The sequence below is a fragment of the Danio rerio genome, chromosome 21, assembly GCF_052040795.2.
Source record: "Danio rerio strain M-AB ecotype USA chromosome 21, GRCz13ab, whole genome shotgun sequence".
Classification (NCBI taxonomy): Eukaryota; Metazoa; Chordata; class Actinopteri; order Cypriniformes; family Danionidae; genus Danio; species Danio rerio.
The window spans coordinates 8,959,223-8,975,000 of record NC_141041.1 but is presented as its reverse complement, the minus strand read 5'-3'; the positions used below and the strand labels follow the sequence as shown (position 1 = coordinate 8,975,000).

The following is a 15,778-nucleotide window of genomic DNA, read 5'->3' as shown; positions in this document are numbered from 1 at the left end:
TTTATGTTGTGCATAAATTTTGTTTATAGCTTTTAAAACTTGTCTTTTTTTTTTTTTTTTGAAAGATTGTGCTAATACAATATATGTATATACCTAGAGTTTGCTTGTTTTGATGCATTATTTTAAATATGTGGCTAAGAAATAACAGAATTTTTATTTTAATTGGGCAAGTTAAAAATCCACTGGTTATTACAAAATATTATTAGCATCTTGCCTTGTAATAGTCTGAAATTTCATTGTTAAGTGATCTTAAAACGGTCTTAAATTCCTAAATTTGACATGATGAAACCTGCAGAAACCCTGTTTTTACCCAGACATTTAAAAAGAATATATTTTAGAGCAGTAATCACAATACCGTTAAACCGTGATATTTTTATCCAAGGTCATCATACCGTCAGATTCTTTTACTGGCCCATGCCTACTATTTAGTATTGTATCACTAGGCCTGTCACTAATCAATATATCATCTTATTCAACACATGGACATGCATTACCAAAAATGATTGAGGTCATTATATATATCACACATACATAACCAATTCTAGCAACAGTTTAGCTGATTGCGCAACATCTCTATCTCTATTGGAGGTGTCAGTGTCAGTATGGTTAAAAAAATAAACACTATAGTATTTACTATACATTGCTTTAGTATATTTTCATGTGGGTGTCTGATAACTGAAAATAGATCTGATAATACTAAAATGACAATAATATTGCTTATTGCAGTCCATTTTGTTTCTAAAAATAGGTATTGTGACAGGCCTAAATTTGTTTCTTGCTTTCCTTGTCAGGAGGCCTCAGGAGAAGCCGGCTCTATAGCAGACATGTTAAGAGCGACTGCAGAGGAAGCCATGAACCAGACCAACTTCGTGTTTGACGAAAGCTCCGGCATGTACTATGACCACAGCACTGGATTTTACTACGACTCTGTAAGTCTCGCTCTTCTCTCGGGACCGCTGTTATTTACGTAATGACATGTGTAATCTTAATTGCCCGTGTTAATGTGTTTTTTCCTCTTCCTCCAGTCCAGTCAGCTGTACTATGATGCGAACACAGGCATGTACTATTACTACGACCCAGAAAGCGGAAAATACCAATTCCACTCTAGGATAGAGGTGCCTGCAGCCCTACACCCCGAAGTGGAGCAGACGCCACAGAGGAAGACCAAAGATCGGAAAAACAGGAAGTCGGTGAAGAACACAGAAAGAGCTTCCTGTCCCGACGGAGGGGTGAGATGCACACGGACACATTGTCTTTGTAATCGCAGAGATTTGCGTTTGGTGCGTGACGTTAGCTATGTTTCCATCAATCTATTTTTATATACATTTTAGAAAATCTCATGAAAAAAACTAAACAAAAAAAATGATGAATAATATCATCAAGATGTTCAAACATGTGCAAAAACAATAAATGTATGAGGCAGATACATTTGACGATACTTTCCATCCACAATTTTTTATTTTACTTTAAAACTAGTGCTGTCAATCGATTAAAAAAATGACTAATTAATTACGCTTTTTTTAGCAATTAATCGCGATTAATCACATTTAAAATACTGAAACTTGTCGTTTTGGCTATTCAAATGTAAAATGAATGTAAACGCAAGACAAAAAACAAACTTTAAATTCAAGAAGTAATTTTTTGTTAGAATTTTTATTTAACTTGTAACGCAGATTTCTTCATGTAAATAACATACCCACAATAAACCATCAAGATCCTGGCTTAACAGCCATATTTATTACAGAAATAAAAACACAGGCATGTTAATGCCATTTGAATTTCAAAACAATCAATGCCAATAAAGAAAAAATAGATTTCCATGTTGGACTCTAAGTGGACTGCAAAAAAATGCCAAAATACAGGCATTGCAGATATGGAAACTGGAAAATTATGATAATATTAAAGTATTGAATACAAACAATTGTACTCATTGAAAAGTTGTATTGCTGTGAGTTGAGAACATTAATTATAAAGTAGAAACAGTTTTGCTTAGTCCTCCTTTACATTAAGTCAGTTGCTAAGACCGTCCAGTCTGTTGACATTATCAGGGGACAATGTGGACCTTTTCTTTTGAATGATGTGAGCTGAGAGTGAGAACAGTCTCTCACAAGCAGGGTCACTGAATCAGCATATGCATTTTGGTGCCTAATTTTGTTGCCACTGGTGCTGCGATAAGGACGTATGAAGCATCAAGCGGTACATCAAAGGCACTCACAGTTATGCCTTGTCACACCAAACACTAATTCTTACAGGGACTTTGGTCACACCATCTCTAAACATTTAAACAACTTTGAGAGATACAACCATCCGCGATGTTTAGGCATTTGTTGTTGTTGTTAGGAAACACGCGCACACGACATAGCAGCCGGAGCGACTCCCTTCACTGATTCAACACACAATTGCGTTCCTAATTATGACTGTGTTTTACAAGGATTCTCACTCAGCAACGTGAAGCAGATCCTTTTACAAAAGTTGCATTCAAGGGGGAAACACGTCAAACTTAATGAAACATTTGAGGGCGCATGGAATGCGTTGTCTTTGACTGCTTGCGACATCATCTGGCACTTTCACTGAGTACATTTACATAGACACCAATACTCCGATTTAATATGATAATTTAAGATAATACTCTTATTAAGAGTCTACCATAAAAAAAGCAATTTTTTAACACCTTAAAGGACCACCGAGTCACGAAATGCGGAGCTTATACTTTCCGATCGGCATGTGGTATAAAATTCCATTAATACAAACAAGTCGAAAGATTAAAAATGAAACATTCAAAATTAGATGAAACTCTGGAGGAAACGCTGGCTAGCCTGGTGATGCGACATTAATTGTTTTATACTGAAACTTTCCTTCTAAAAGTGTTTTCTTGGTCTTATCCAAATTTCTTTGCATGTTGAACACACGTCGACCACAAAAAAAAAAGCTGCAACTTGTGCCCAATAACCGGTTTTAATTCTGTATTAGTGAACGCGATTGCGTACATCTTTTTAACCGGATCTTCTAAGTCAGGGTTGTTCAAACTTGAACCTGGAGGGCCGGTGTCCTGGAGAGTTTATCTCCAACTTGCCTCAACACACCTGCTAGGAAGTTTCTAGTATACCTAGTAAAAGCTTGACTAGCTGGTTCGGGTGTGTTTAATTAGGGTTGGAGCTAAACTCTCCCTGCACCGGCCCTCCAGGACTGAGTTTGGACACCCCTGTTCTAAGTGAACTTGTTAAACTAATTCACTAAATCAGACTGAATCATTTAAAATGATTCATGACTACAGTATTGTTAAGCTACTTACTTTTTAACATGCCTCATACCCCCTTCTGACTCGAGATAAACCAATATTGTCATTTAGTTTTTAGAACAGAAGCTGTGAACTGATAATACTATGTATGCGTGATTCAGTGAACCGAACACCAACAGTACAAGTCATCTGCTAGTCTGAAGTGCAATTTATTGAGGATGTAAAGTGTGAAAAAAACTATGTAGGAACAAAGTGATTTACGGCATGTAGAAATGATCATTTTTATTTGCAAATGTTTTGTACAGTTTATTTATTTTTTTGAAAAGTCTTTGATGGAAACATAGTTATTGAATCCACCTGAACTTCCTCATCTTAATTTCCCACTGTACAATCAGCCTCTCAATTGACATCATCTTTATCACCATCTTGAGTCTCAGTTTTTAGTATTTTTGTCCACAAATGACTTTTTGGCTTTTGGTCCTCATGGAGTAGTGTTTTTTGTGTTTATCAGGGTTCGTAGGGGTCTCAGAAAGGGGCCTGTCCAGTAGTTGTATAGCTTATGAAAGATTTAAAGGCTAGTGGAGCTGACAGTGTGCTCTTCCTTTGGCTGTAGGTTCAGGATTTGACTTGCGCATTGGCTCAGTTGAAGATAGAACAGTTGAGACGGGTTGGAGTCCGAGGTACGCTCTTGTTTATAGCTATAAATTTATATGGACAGGGTTCCCTCTGGTCCTTGAAAGTTTTGAATCTGAAAAAAACATTTCAAGGCCCTGGAAAGTTTTTGAAAATAAACATGCATAGATGCATGTCCTTGCCAAGTGCTTGACTTTATTTTGTGCAAGATGCTTTCTGATGGGGAAAATCCCATATTAGTCTATATGATCTGTTATTTCGTCTAGGTGTAAGAAGTCTGTATCCAATTATATAGGTTTTCCCTTAGAGAGAGTTTTTGAGTGCATTTTTGTTTTTAATTTCAGTGATTTTGCTCTTGAGTAAATACACTACTCGTTTAAAAACAGGACACATTAAAGGTATAGTTCACCCAAAAATGAAAATTCTGTTCTCATTTACTTGTTTTAAAGCTGTTGTGTTTCATCTGTTGAACACAAAAGAAGATATTTATAAGAAAAGCTATAAACCTGTAACCATTGACATCCATAGAAGATGTTTTTCTTGTATGGAGGACAAGGGTTACATGTTTTCAGCATTCTTCAAAGTATCTTCTTTTGTTTTCAACAGAATAAAAAAAATTCGTATAGGTTTGGAAGTAACCATTTGAGAGTGAGTACGTTTTCATTTTTGGGTAAACTCCTTTTAAATTTATCAGAAGTGGCAGTAGATATATAAATTCAGATTGTAAATAAGGTGTTTATCGAGGATTTCTGGAAAACGTATATCTCATTTTCCCGAAAAATATCAAGAAGCACAGTTGTTTTCAATTTTATTATTAAAAAGAAATGTTTCAACGTCAGCACATGAGTAATTTATTTATTTTTTGAAGAAGAGGAATCTTGTGACATTGCAAATTAGAAAAATTACAGTAGCAAATAATATTTTACTGTGTTTAATTAGTAAAAAATCACTAAAGTTTTATATTTTTCTCAATATTGTTGTTTTTTAATGTTATATTTTTTCTTTCAATATTTTATTGTTTTATTGTTATTAATGTAATTCAACTGTAACCAAATTAATGCTAATTAATTTAATTTGTAATGTGCTTTTATTAGACTCAGTGCTACAAGGCAAAACACTAACAATAGCAAAAAAACGGCACAATAAAAATATGCAACAAAATGACCCAAAAATGAAAATTCTGTTCTCGTTTACTTGTTTCATCTGTTGAATACAAAAGAAGATATTTAAAAAAAAAAAAAAAAAAGTAGTAAACCTGTAATGTTCCTATGTTAGCACAAAAGAATGATTTTTATTTGATGAGTCACGTGACACTGAAAATGTGCAAAATTCATTTTGAATATAAATACATTAAATAACAGTGGTGTCACTTTAAAAAATGTACACATCTAAAATTATAATGAAAGCATTTGATTGCTTTTCGAACTTTTTATGCTCGTATAGGATAAAATGGGTTGTGTTTAAAAAAAAAAAACACCAAGATTGACATCCTTAAATTTTATTATTATTAATTATGTGTATATGTCTGTTCAAACATGCACCCAAAACCCAGACTTTCAGACTTTCTAGACTTCACATTTAAGAGCAAGGGGCATCCCCTGGTGGTTCGGCGGTATGGGTTGCGTATAGGGAGAATTGGCTCTTTAATGTTTTTTTTTGTTGTTGTTTTTTTTGCCACCCTTCGTAGAAGGATTTGAAAATAGAAGAAAAAATATGGGAAAATTTAACCAACTTAACCCCGCTGAGAAAGACATGTCATGTTATCACAATTATGCAGCGTTTTAACAGCCTAATGCTTAATTTATGTATTAGACATGTAGATACAAACACGTTCCAGTAAAACAATACATTTAGAGTTTGTAAAACACACAAGGAAGTTCTAACAATCCATTCAAATATTATTTGGCAATATGTTTCATTCATGTCAGATACACATTACACATAGTGAAAGTAACTATAAAGTCGAATCTATTCTTCTCTAGGTTCGCAAGCCACTTACTTGCATATATTTGGGGAGTAACTGGTGAATTTACATGCTGAATCCTGCGTGTTCTGCTTTTTATGAGTGAGAAACGCACGACTGCAGATGAACATGGCGACGACCATCTCACAATATAGATCAGAGTCACTTACACATTTATGTGAACTCGTAAAACTTCTTTTAGAGATTATATCATTAAGATTATTTTTCTTACCCAATTCGCTAATAATTTAACTTGTTTTAAGCAAACAATCACTTAATTTTGAGGTGTTTTTTTTCAGAAACCAAGATATAATTTCTTATGCTATTTCTGTCTAGCATGTATCTTGATTTTAAAAATACTTAGATATTTGGATGAAGAACAGGACAAAACTACTTAGCTTTTTATTTTATTATTATTATTAGTAGTATTCTTAGTTTTATTAGTAGTATAACAGCTCAGGGATGAGCTTTTTGGAATAAATGGTTGAAAATCGTTAATTGAAGAAATGATCGACAGGTTAATCGATTATTAAAATAATCGTTAGTTGCAGCCCTAATTTCGATTAATCACACAGCCCTAATGTAGAGTGTTTGTTATTTTAAAGTGATAGGACTAAGACAGTCATTAAATAAGCTTTTTCATATACAGTTGTGTGTATAAAAACTTAACTGTAACCTCATGGCATTTAGAATGGTAAATATTTTATATTTTGTAATTTTTAAGTTTTCAATCAAATGTAAATCACAATGCTCTTCCAGAGTTAGTTTCTGTGACCAAAGTCCTTTAAATAACAAGTAACAAAACAAAGCAAATAATTTTTAAAATAAGCAGCAGGAGAAAAGGAAAAACAAATGTTTCATCTATGAGCCTTTGTCAGTAATATGTTTGATTAGCCGCTTGGCAGAGTGGTTCAGTTTTAATCATTTAAACATGCTTTATTGGATGTGATTTTCTTGATTGGTATTTGGCTGGGTCAAGATATCTTGAGCAGTCAGAGAATATGCCTTGTTTCTTCAAATCTGGTATGAAGGCATTTCTTTATACCAACTGTGATTCAAAAAGTTAGCTAGACCTGAAAGGGCTTTTTATAAGAGAAGGTTTTAGATAGATCTTACATTTCTCGAACAAACTCAAAACTGAGACTCAGATGGACCTTGGAAATAAACACAAACTTTATATTTTGATTATGGAGACACTTGGCAACGTCCTTATCGGCTCAGTGTTTGCTCACTGACAGGAAAACAAAGAGGTAGTGCCTGAGATCGACAAACTGTCTGAAAACCATCACAGAGGAAAGAAAGATGATGCTGGATGTTTTAAGAAAGGCAGAAAGTCTCGCTCCAGAAGCCCTCAGCGATCCAGGAGGACCAAGAGCCGTGACCGAAGCAGAAAACGATCCACGAACAGAAAGAAAACACGGAGACGGAGCGAAGATTCTGATGACTCTCGCTGCAGTAGGAGAAAGGAGAATGGCTCAAATTCTGAAGACAAGAGAAAGAAGAAGACTAAAAAGAAGAGAGCGCTCAGAGACAGAAAGTCAGGATCTGATGAGGGAAGCAGTGAGAGTGAGCCGGAGGAGGGAGAAATCACTGAGTCGGATGGAGAGAATCATTCGTGTTCAGTTTCATCTTCGTCCGCATCTTCAGTTCAGAAAACACTCGACAGTCCTGATGAAGAAATGGAGATGGAAACGCAGATGCAGGAAGGTGAGGAGGTCTTCAGCGGGGAGTGAGCACTGTGTGCACTGCTGGTTGTTTGTTTGCTTTATCAGTATGTTTGCAGGATCTTAAAGTCTTTAAAGATCTTGTATTTCAAAAACAAAAAACCTTTAGTCTTAAATTCACTGAAATGTTGTCTTGTTTTTGTCTTAAATCATTTTGAAAAGGTTTTGATTTTTACAAGTAGGGTGTGCTTGTTTTGTTTTTATTTAAAACCGGGGTTCCCAAACTTTTCAGCCCACGTCCCCCAAAATAACAACTCTAGTGACTTCCGATCTCTACTATGCTCGGAGGTGGTTATAAACATACAAACATTGCACACAATAGTGCACACACACCAATAGGAACTATTTAATCACGAGCATATAGACAACACAAAAAAGCACAACAGTCTACCAAACATATCATTTTTTATAGTCATTATTTATTTAATTTAATATCAACCTCACTTAATGAGACTGATGGCACAGTGATTACAGCACAATCACAGCTCACCACTTGGAGAACTCCATGTTCAGCCGTGGGCTTTATTTTTAATGTATGCGAGTGCTGTAAAGGTGTCAAAGTTTAACATTGTGCCATAAAATCAATCTGCTGTAACTAACACTATTGCTGTGACAGTTTAGCATAATAGCCCCAGAAGTTGCAATCCAATTGAGAAAAAAAAATAGAAAGGCTGATGGCTTTTTATTTGCATGTTTTTTTTTTACGTAACTATTAAATATTGAGTATATATGAAATATATTATGAGTTAAAACTCTTTATCTTCTGTACATTATGGATAAATGATGATAATTCTAATACAGGGTGATTCAAAAAGAATACCACGACTTTGAAAATCAAGAACTCTGCAAAGAAGAAAAGGAGAGCTAAGCTTGTTCTGTCGTCGATTTAAGGAAGCTCTGAAGTTTTATTTGGTTACTTATTTGGTCACTTATATCCGTTTTCAAATTTTCAAAATTTCCGTTTTCAAATTTTCAAAAAAGAAAATGAAGAAAACGGCAGTATTTCAATTGCTCATAAAAAAACTGAACAAACAAGATTTTGGCTCGATTTTCATTTTATTTAAATTATTATTTATGGTAGGAAAATGGATAAATGACTTTAAAATTTATTATACACATGTAGGCGGCGCCCATTTTCCTCTGATCAATCAACCAAATCTGAGCTTGTGACATAGCCCTGAAAATAAGAGCCCTCTGTGGACCAGCACCCAGGCTTTTAATTATTATTATTTAATTGTATGTATGTATGTGTGTGTGTGTGTGTGTGTGTGTGTGTGTGTGTGTGTGTGTGTGTGTGTGTGTGTGTGTGTGTGTGTGTGTGTGTGTGTGTGTGTGTGTGTGTGTGTGTGTGTGTGTGTGTGTGTGTGTGTGTATATATATATATATATATATATATATATATATATATTCCTTATTTAGACCACAAGACCTTATTTTGATGACAGATGTCTAATAATACTGCTAATTTACGTTTTTATTTAATTTATGCATATGCAATGAATGTAAGCCTGCTAACTGATCAAATGGCTGAATATGTAGACTTAGCTTATATAAATAATTAAATAATAATAATAAAAAGCCTGGGTGCTGGTCTACAGAGGGCTCTTATTTTGGAAGGTTATGTCACAAGCTCAGATTTGGTCAGCCAGTCAGAGTAAAATGGGTGTTTCAGCACCGCCTACATGTGTGTATTGAATTTTGAAGTCGTTTATCCATTTTCTAACCTAAATTTAAAAAAAAAAAGGAAAACCAGCCAAAATCTTGTTTTTTTTTTAGGCTTTTGTGAGCAAACGAAAAACTAACGTTGTTCTCATTTCCTGTTTTTGTTGGAAAACGCATATGGATTGGACGGAAGATACCCTGATTCTACAAATTTAATTCTTGATTGTCTTAAGTTCTTTAGAAGTCTTACATTTAACTTGGTGAAACCTGCAGGAACCCTGTTTATATACTAATCGTACCGCTACCTTGACTGCAAAATATTTGGGGCATTTTAAAAAAGTGCAATTAAGTTAAGAATCTATTATATAGTTAATTTTCTTTATCTTAGTGTTGGTAAAATCCAAGATTGGTTATGTTTTCATGTTTATGAATAATACATTTATTACAGTTTTCATGCATCTTCATTAATGAAAATAAAGTTTATCATTTGTTTGTTAATGGCATTCATGTTAACTAGCATGAATTTGCATTTTAATAGTCCATTAGTAAATGTTGAAATATGATTCATAAATGCTATAAAAGTATTGTTCATTATTAGTCTATGTTAGTAAATACATTAACATTAACTGTTGAAGACTTAAATTAAAATGCATTGCCCATGCAAAATCCTGAAGGGACTATGCCAGTTCGTGTTGTTAGCATAGGTTTAGCTGTTTACGTAGGTTTATTTTTCCCAATTAGATGAGGCCTTGTTATTTTTATCCCCTCCTTCCTAGTAGGGGGTGTAATGCTATTGGTTAGACCGGCCCAAAGGTGAATCAAGAGTCAGAATAAGCTGAAAATGAATAATAATAGCAGTAATAGAGACAAGCAAAGCCAATCAGAAATTCTGCCCAGGTGTTTAGTCATGTACACTACCGGTCAAAAGTTTTGGGTCAGTGGGATTATTAAAATAAGCTTCTCCTCCTCGCCAAAGCTGCATTTATTTAATCAAAAATACAGTACAAACTGTAAAATTGTGAAATGTTATTGCACTATAAAATAACTGTTCAAAAGTAGTTTATCAATTATTTTAATAATTTGTTCCGGTGATTTTAAAGAAGAATTTTCCACTTCATTACTCCAGTCTTTAGTTTCATGATACTTCAGAAATCACTGTAATATTAATTATTATTATTATTATTACTACAATTATTATTGCTATTATTATTAATCTTATTAATGATATCAGTAATTAAAGCAACAATGACTCAATTAAAACTAAATACGATAAGAAAGCAGTTATTTAAAATTGTAATAAATATTGAACAATTTACAATTATTTACATGTATTAATTGCCGCCTTGATGAACAAAATATTTTCTTTATAAAAAACATGAAAAAAAATGGACCCCAAACTTTTGACTGGTAGTGTATAGTATTTTAAGTATGAATATTTGCATCTTACAGCTTTTTACCCTGATTTAGGTTTACCTAGATCAGAAAAATGTCCATTAAGTGTTTACTTTGGTATTGTTACATAAATTATTTCATTTAAGGACTAATAAATTTAGCATTTCTCCAGCAAATGTTATATCATTTCAATAATTGATGGCAGTATTGCTTATTCCATATTTTCAGTATCGTGCAACTCTTAATTTACAGAATTTTTTTCTTTGTATTAAAATGAAGGCTAAGGAGAATTAACAAATCATAAATCTTAATTTTATTGCATTTTACAAAAACATCTCAACTTTTTTTTTTTTTTTTTTTTTACCTGTATTAGGGTTGATTGTGTTTTGTGTATTAGGTCAAATGCGACCTATTAAATCATTATTTTTTTAAATAACTTGTTATTTCAGAAGCCTGGCCTCCGTGTGTTCGAGTAACTGTTGTTCGCTCTCCTGTTCTGCAAACCGGAACGCTCTTCATCCTAACAGCTGATACAGTCGCAACTATCGGCAGGTCAGTTTGGTTTTACGTATTCGTCGTCTTATCCCTTGTTTTGAACGACTGATTCACGTGTTTGTGTTTATCTATTCACAGAGAGAAAGACATGAATCATGCCATTAGAATTCCAGAGATGGGAGTCAGTAAGGTAAAACAACTTGCCACTGGAATGCATTCAGATCAGATGCATCTCAAATCAATGAAAAGCATGTAACTAGAAGTTAGATGGTAATCTGTATGTTTTGGTACAGCACAGTGAAGCATGAATGCCTTGTTTTGAGACACTTTCTCATAACATGTCCCATAACAATTACATAGTCAGTAGGCAAGATAGTAGGGAGTCTTCTGTGGCACCCAACCACACCACAACCTTAAATCATTTTCAATTCTTAGTGTGCCTCATACAGGTGAGTGGGCTTGACAAGCCACCTGTATAACAGACACTTTCTTATCTCTGACATTTTACAGACACACACTAGTTTTGGTACATTTGCATCAGACACTTTCCTAAAATCACTCCATTTCTATATGACTATTGCGGTACATTGCGATATCAGTGCTCAAATGCTATATTGTTCAGCCCTTAATTCTATGCAGATTCACTCTCATATTTTTTATCCCATATAGAGCCATTAGGGCTGGGCGATTTGGCAAAAAAAAAAAAATCTAGGTTGTTTATAAAGTTTATAAAGACCAATTCACGATTTTGATTTTGATTGTTTTATTTTTTATTATTGTGTTACTAGTCTTCTCAAAACATTACAACAACATGACTGAAGTAACATTCTCATTAAAATTAACTTAAACCATCTGGTTAAGGAACATTGTATTTTTAATGGCCATGTCATACAAAACTCAGTCAAGGTGTAAATAAATGTAAAACAAATTCACAAGTTAAATAGTGTTGCTGAAGATTTGAATAAGAAATATTTGTGTAAATATTGCAGTTGCAGGAATACAGAAGTATTTTTTGCAAGTTTTGCTGAGCCTAGGAAAGATTGGCTGTCAGCTCGGCTTTGGCTTTGTCTTCTTCTGATTGAATGACAGATTGTATTGTTGCTGCCTTTTCTTAAAAAGATACAGTGGAACCAAAGGACTGAACATGGAAACTGTAAAGCCTAATTTAACCCAATGTGTGAAGTTGTGGACGTATAGCAGGAGCAAATACAAGTACCAGATGTATGTCTAATATAAATTAATATATTTAATCTATTTTTCTTTTTCCCCCTTTTAAATACCGATCATTTGATGCGATTTGCTCCACTCTCTGTATTATGCTGCCTGATCTGTCTGGTTTTCAACCACGTCCGCTAAATGACGTCATGGGGGCGGGTACTTTCATTTTCACTGCTACAGGCCCTCACCTCTGCTCGTGTTCAAACCAAAAGATCGGCGCGGTATTTCACATGGAAGGCTTTTACGTCATTCATACATGTTGAGATCGAGTTTATGGACTTGATGAGGGAAGTAAAATCCTACATGACTTCACGCTTTAACAGGCAGCCAAGCAGGTCGCACACCAGAAGCACCGCAACACGGCTCGCAAATGACAGTTTAAACTATCACACACCAAACGCACACATTCGCATGATATTTAACATGAAACTTATCAGATGGCGCTCTGTGGCGCGGCTGAAATATGACTTGCGTCCTAACTCGTGGTGCTGCGCGTCGCATCGCGGAGAGGCGCTTCTGGTGTGCTGCTTCATACAAAGTAAACCAAAGCACATTGGTGCCATTATAATGTATCAAATATATATATATTTTTTTAAAATCACGATTTCTCGATTTGATTCAAAATTAAATAGTCTGAAAACGTAAATTCGAATTAATCGGAAAAATCGGAAAAATCGGCCAGCCCTAAGAGCCATTCAAGTTGTTAAATTTTGCTGTATTTGACTTAACCATTCTTGGGTTGCTCGCTGATGTATTAGATAACTCCAATATGTACAATAAGTAAGCTGACCAAAGTTGTTACGAGGAGAAGACTTAATTGAAGACACTGAATTGTGCAGTTCCTTGGCATCAATGTTAACCCATTGGTCTTTAAGTAACTTAACCTGAAGTACTATCCGTGAGACACTACTTTATAACAAGACATGACCCCCTGCATGGTTCTTTTTGTTGGGTCACACCTCTTGAGTTGCTGTAGGTAATTTGTTCACACCTTTTTAGATGCAGATTTTTGCATATATGAAACAAGCCATGCAATCTATTAAAGTCCAGTGAAGTCTCGCACATATTGCAGAAAAACTAAATATTGCCATGTCATTTTGTTTTCTAATATCATTCTGCACCTATCTTTAAATCCCTGTACTAATCGTAATTGGTTTTCAGGAGGAATGTCATATTGTGATCTATAAGGTCATGTGTATTCACTTTCTCTTGATAAAACTGGAAGTGATAGCTATTAGATGTCCCACATTCATGGAATTTTCTGGAAAATCTTGAGTTTTAAAAGGTATATACCAGACATTGAGAGTCAGGGCATTTTATATATTGTTGTCCAAGTCATGGAATATCAAGAAATTTTTGTTTGCCATTTTAAAATGTTACTTTTACCCATTAATTAAAATGTATTTTGTTGGTATCGTGTTTTTTCATCATTTTGTTTCACATGTTTTGCCTGTTATTATGGTTAGGCTATTTTTCACCACCATTTTATTTCTTTTTCCCAATCAAATGCAGTCACCAGGCTTTTAAATTGCTGTTTGTAGATGTTTAATGTCTGCTCACTGCTCAACCAAGTTCATCCTGAATTTGCCAACAAAAAAATCTAAAAATTTTCTGCCTAAAATGTAATCGTTTGTTATTATTTACTGCTTTTATGTTTTGCTTTGAAAATAAAATGAGCAATAGTTTTTTTTTTGCTCCAAAAGTTGATTAAAGTCCCATAAAGCAATTTAAAAGCAAAAATAAATGAGGGGGAAATAGAATTACAAAATGCAGAAGAAGTTTTTTTCACAATGTGGATCAAATTTGTGGAAAATCTGCATCAATAAAAAAAATCAAGCTCCTCTAAATTTTGTGCCACTTTTTGTGATAATGTAGCATTCGCCGAATTCACAAAATCCTGAAGGGTCTGCTCAACACAATAGACCTGTTTTTCTATTCATTATAGGTCTATTATATAGAAACAATTATAGTTTGTTTCTGATAACACAACGTAATGTATAACTTAACTGTTTGATTGTAATGCAATAATGTGCACCTTTTATAAAGCTGCTTTAAAACAATAGTTTGTGAAAAGCGCTATACAAATAAACTTGAATTGAATTGAACAAAGTCTTTGATGATGTTTTGTTCTGTGTTTAGTCCCATGCAGAAGTTTATTTCGACCAGGATCAGCAGTGTTATATGCTGATAGACCAGGGCAGTCAAAACGGGACCGTCCTCAACGGCAACAGAATTCTACAGGTAACACAGACACCTTTCATACACCTGATCAAGATGGCATACAGTTCATAAGTCAGAATTATTAGCCCTCCTGAATTTTTAGCCCCCCTGTGTATTTTTTCCACAATTTCTGATTAACAGAAAGATTTTATCAACACATTTCTAAACATAATTTAAAAATCTGATTTCTAATAACTGATTTATTTTATCTTTGCTGTGATGAGTAAATAATATTTGACTAGATATTTCTCAGGACACTAGTATTCAGCTTAAAGTGACGTTTAAAGGCTTAACTAGGTTAATTGGGTAAGTCATTGTATACTGATGGTTTGTTCTATAGACAATTAAAAAGGGGCTAATTGCTTAAGGGGCTAATAACATTGACCTTAAAACGGTTTAAAAAAAATTAAAAACTGCTTTTATTCTAGCCGAAATAAAGCAAATAAGACTTTCTCCAGAAGAAACAATATTATAGAAAATACTGTGAAAATTTCCTTGCTCATTTAAACATAATTTGGGAAATATTTGAAAAAGAAATTCACATAAGCTAGAAATGTTGACTTCAACAGTATATGAAACACATTTCTGCATTCTGTCTGCAGCCCAAAGTTCGCTGTGACCCTTGTCCTCTGACCCACGGGGATGAATTAAAGATGGGAGAAACGGTTTTGTCCTTCCACATCCACGCAGGCACGGCCACTTGTGACGGCTGTGAACCAGGACAGATCATAGCACACTTGAGCCGCCATAAGAAAGACGAAAGCTCTGGTATGCACAACATGACTGCATTAACTTAACCTGATTATGCTTAATAAGCCAACACTGCATATGGTCATGTGAATACATTTACCTGTTTTCCATTATTAGAGTTGGGGCATAAACAAGTCTCATTGTATTAGGGGCTGCCTTGAAAGTCAATTCCTTACATACATACAGTTAAAGTCAGAATTATTATCCCTGCTGAATTGTTGGACCCCTTGTATATATTTCCCCCCAATCTCTGTTTAACGAAGAAGATTTCAACACATTTTTAAACATAATAGTTTTAATAACTCATTTTTAATAAATGTTCTTTTTTTGCCATGATGACAGTATCATGACACTTGATACTAGATATTTTTCAAGATTCTAGTATTCAGCTAGAATAGTTAAGTAGAATAATTTTGGTAATTAAGCAAATCATTGTATCAGGGATGTGATTCTTCCGTATAAATATGGATTATGACGTTTTTT

The 15,778-nt window shown here is 34.2% G+C and overlaps 2 protein-coding genes across 8 annotated transcripts in view; one reads left to right on the top strand and one right to left on the bottom strand.

Moving 5' to 3' along the window:
• Positions 1–15,778, bottom strand: part of ap3b1a (adaptor related protein complex 3 subunit beta 1a) — a 762,544-nt gene that overhangs the window by 279,112 nt on the left and 467,654 nt on the right. The gene's annotated exons all lie outside the window — the stretch shown is intronic.
• Positions 1–15,778, top strand: part of aggf1 (angiogenic factor with G-patch and FHA domains 1) — a 28,075-nt gene that overhangs the window by 5,631 nt on the left and 6,666 nt on the right. For 3 of the 6 annotated variants that reach the window (XM_087299991.1, XM_087299992.1, XM_087299990.1), the window contains 7 exons: positions 792–929; positions 1,026–1,229; positions 3,852–3,918; positions 11,062–11,164; positions 11,246–11,297; positions 14,465–14,566; positions 15,148–15,313. In XM_087299991.1, the coding sequence (XP_087156117.1) occupies positions 792–929; positions 1,026–1,229; positions 3,852–3,918; positions 11,062–11,164; positions 11,246–11,297; positions 14,465–14,566; positions 15,148–15,313 (832 nt within the window). 6 annotated transcript variants of the gene reach the window in all.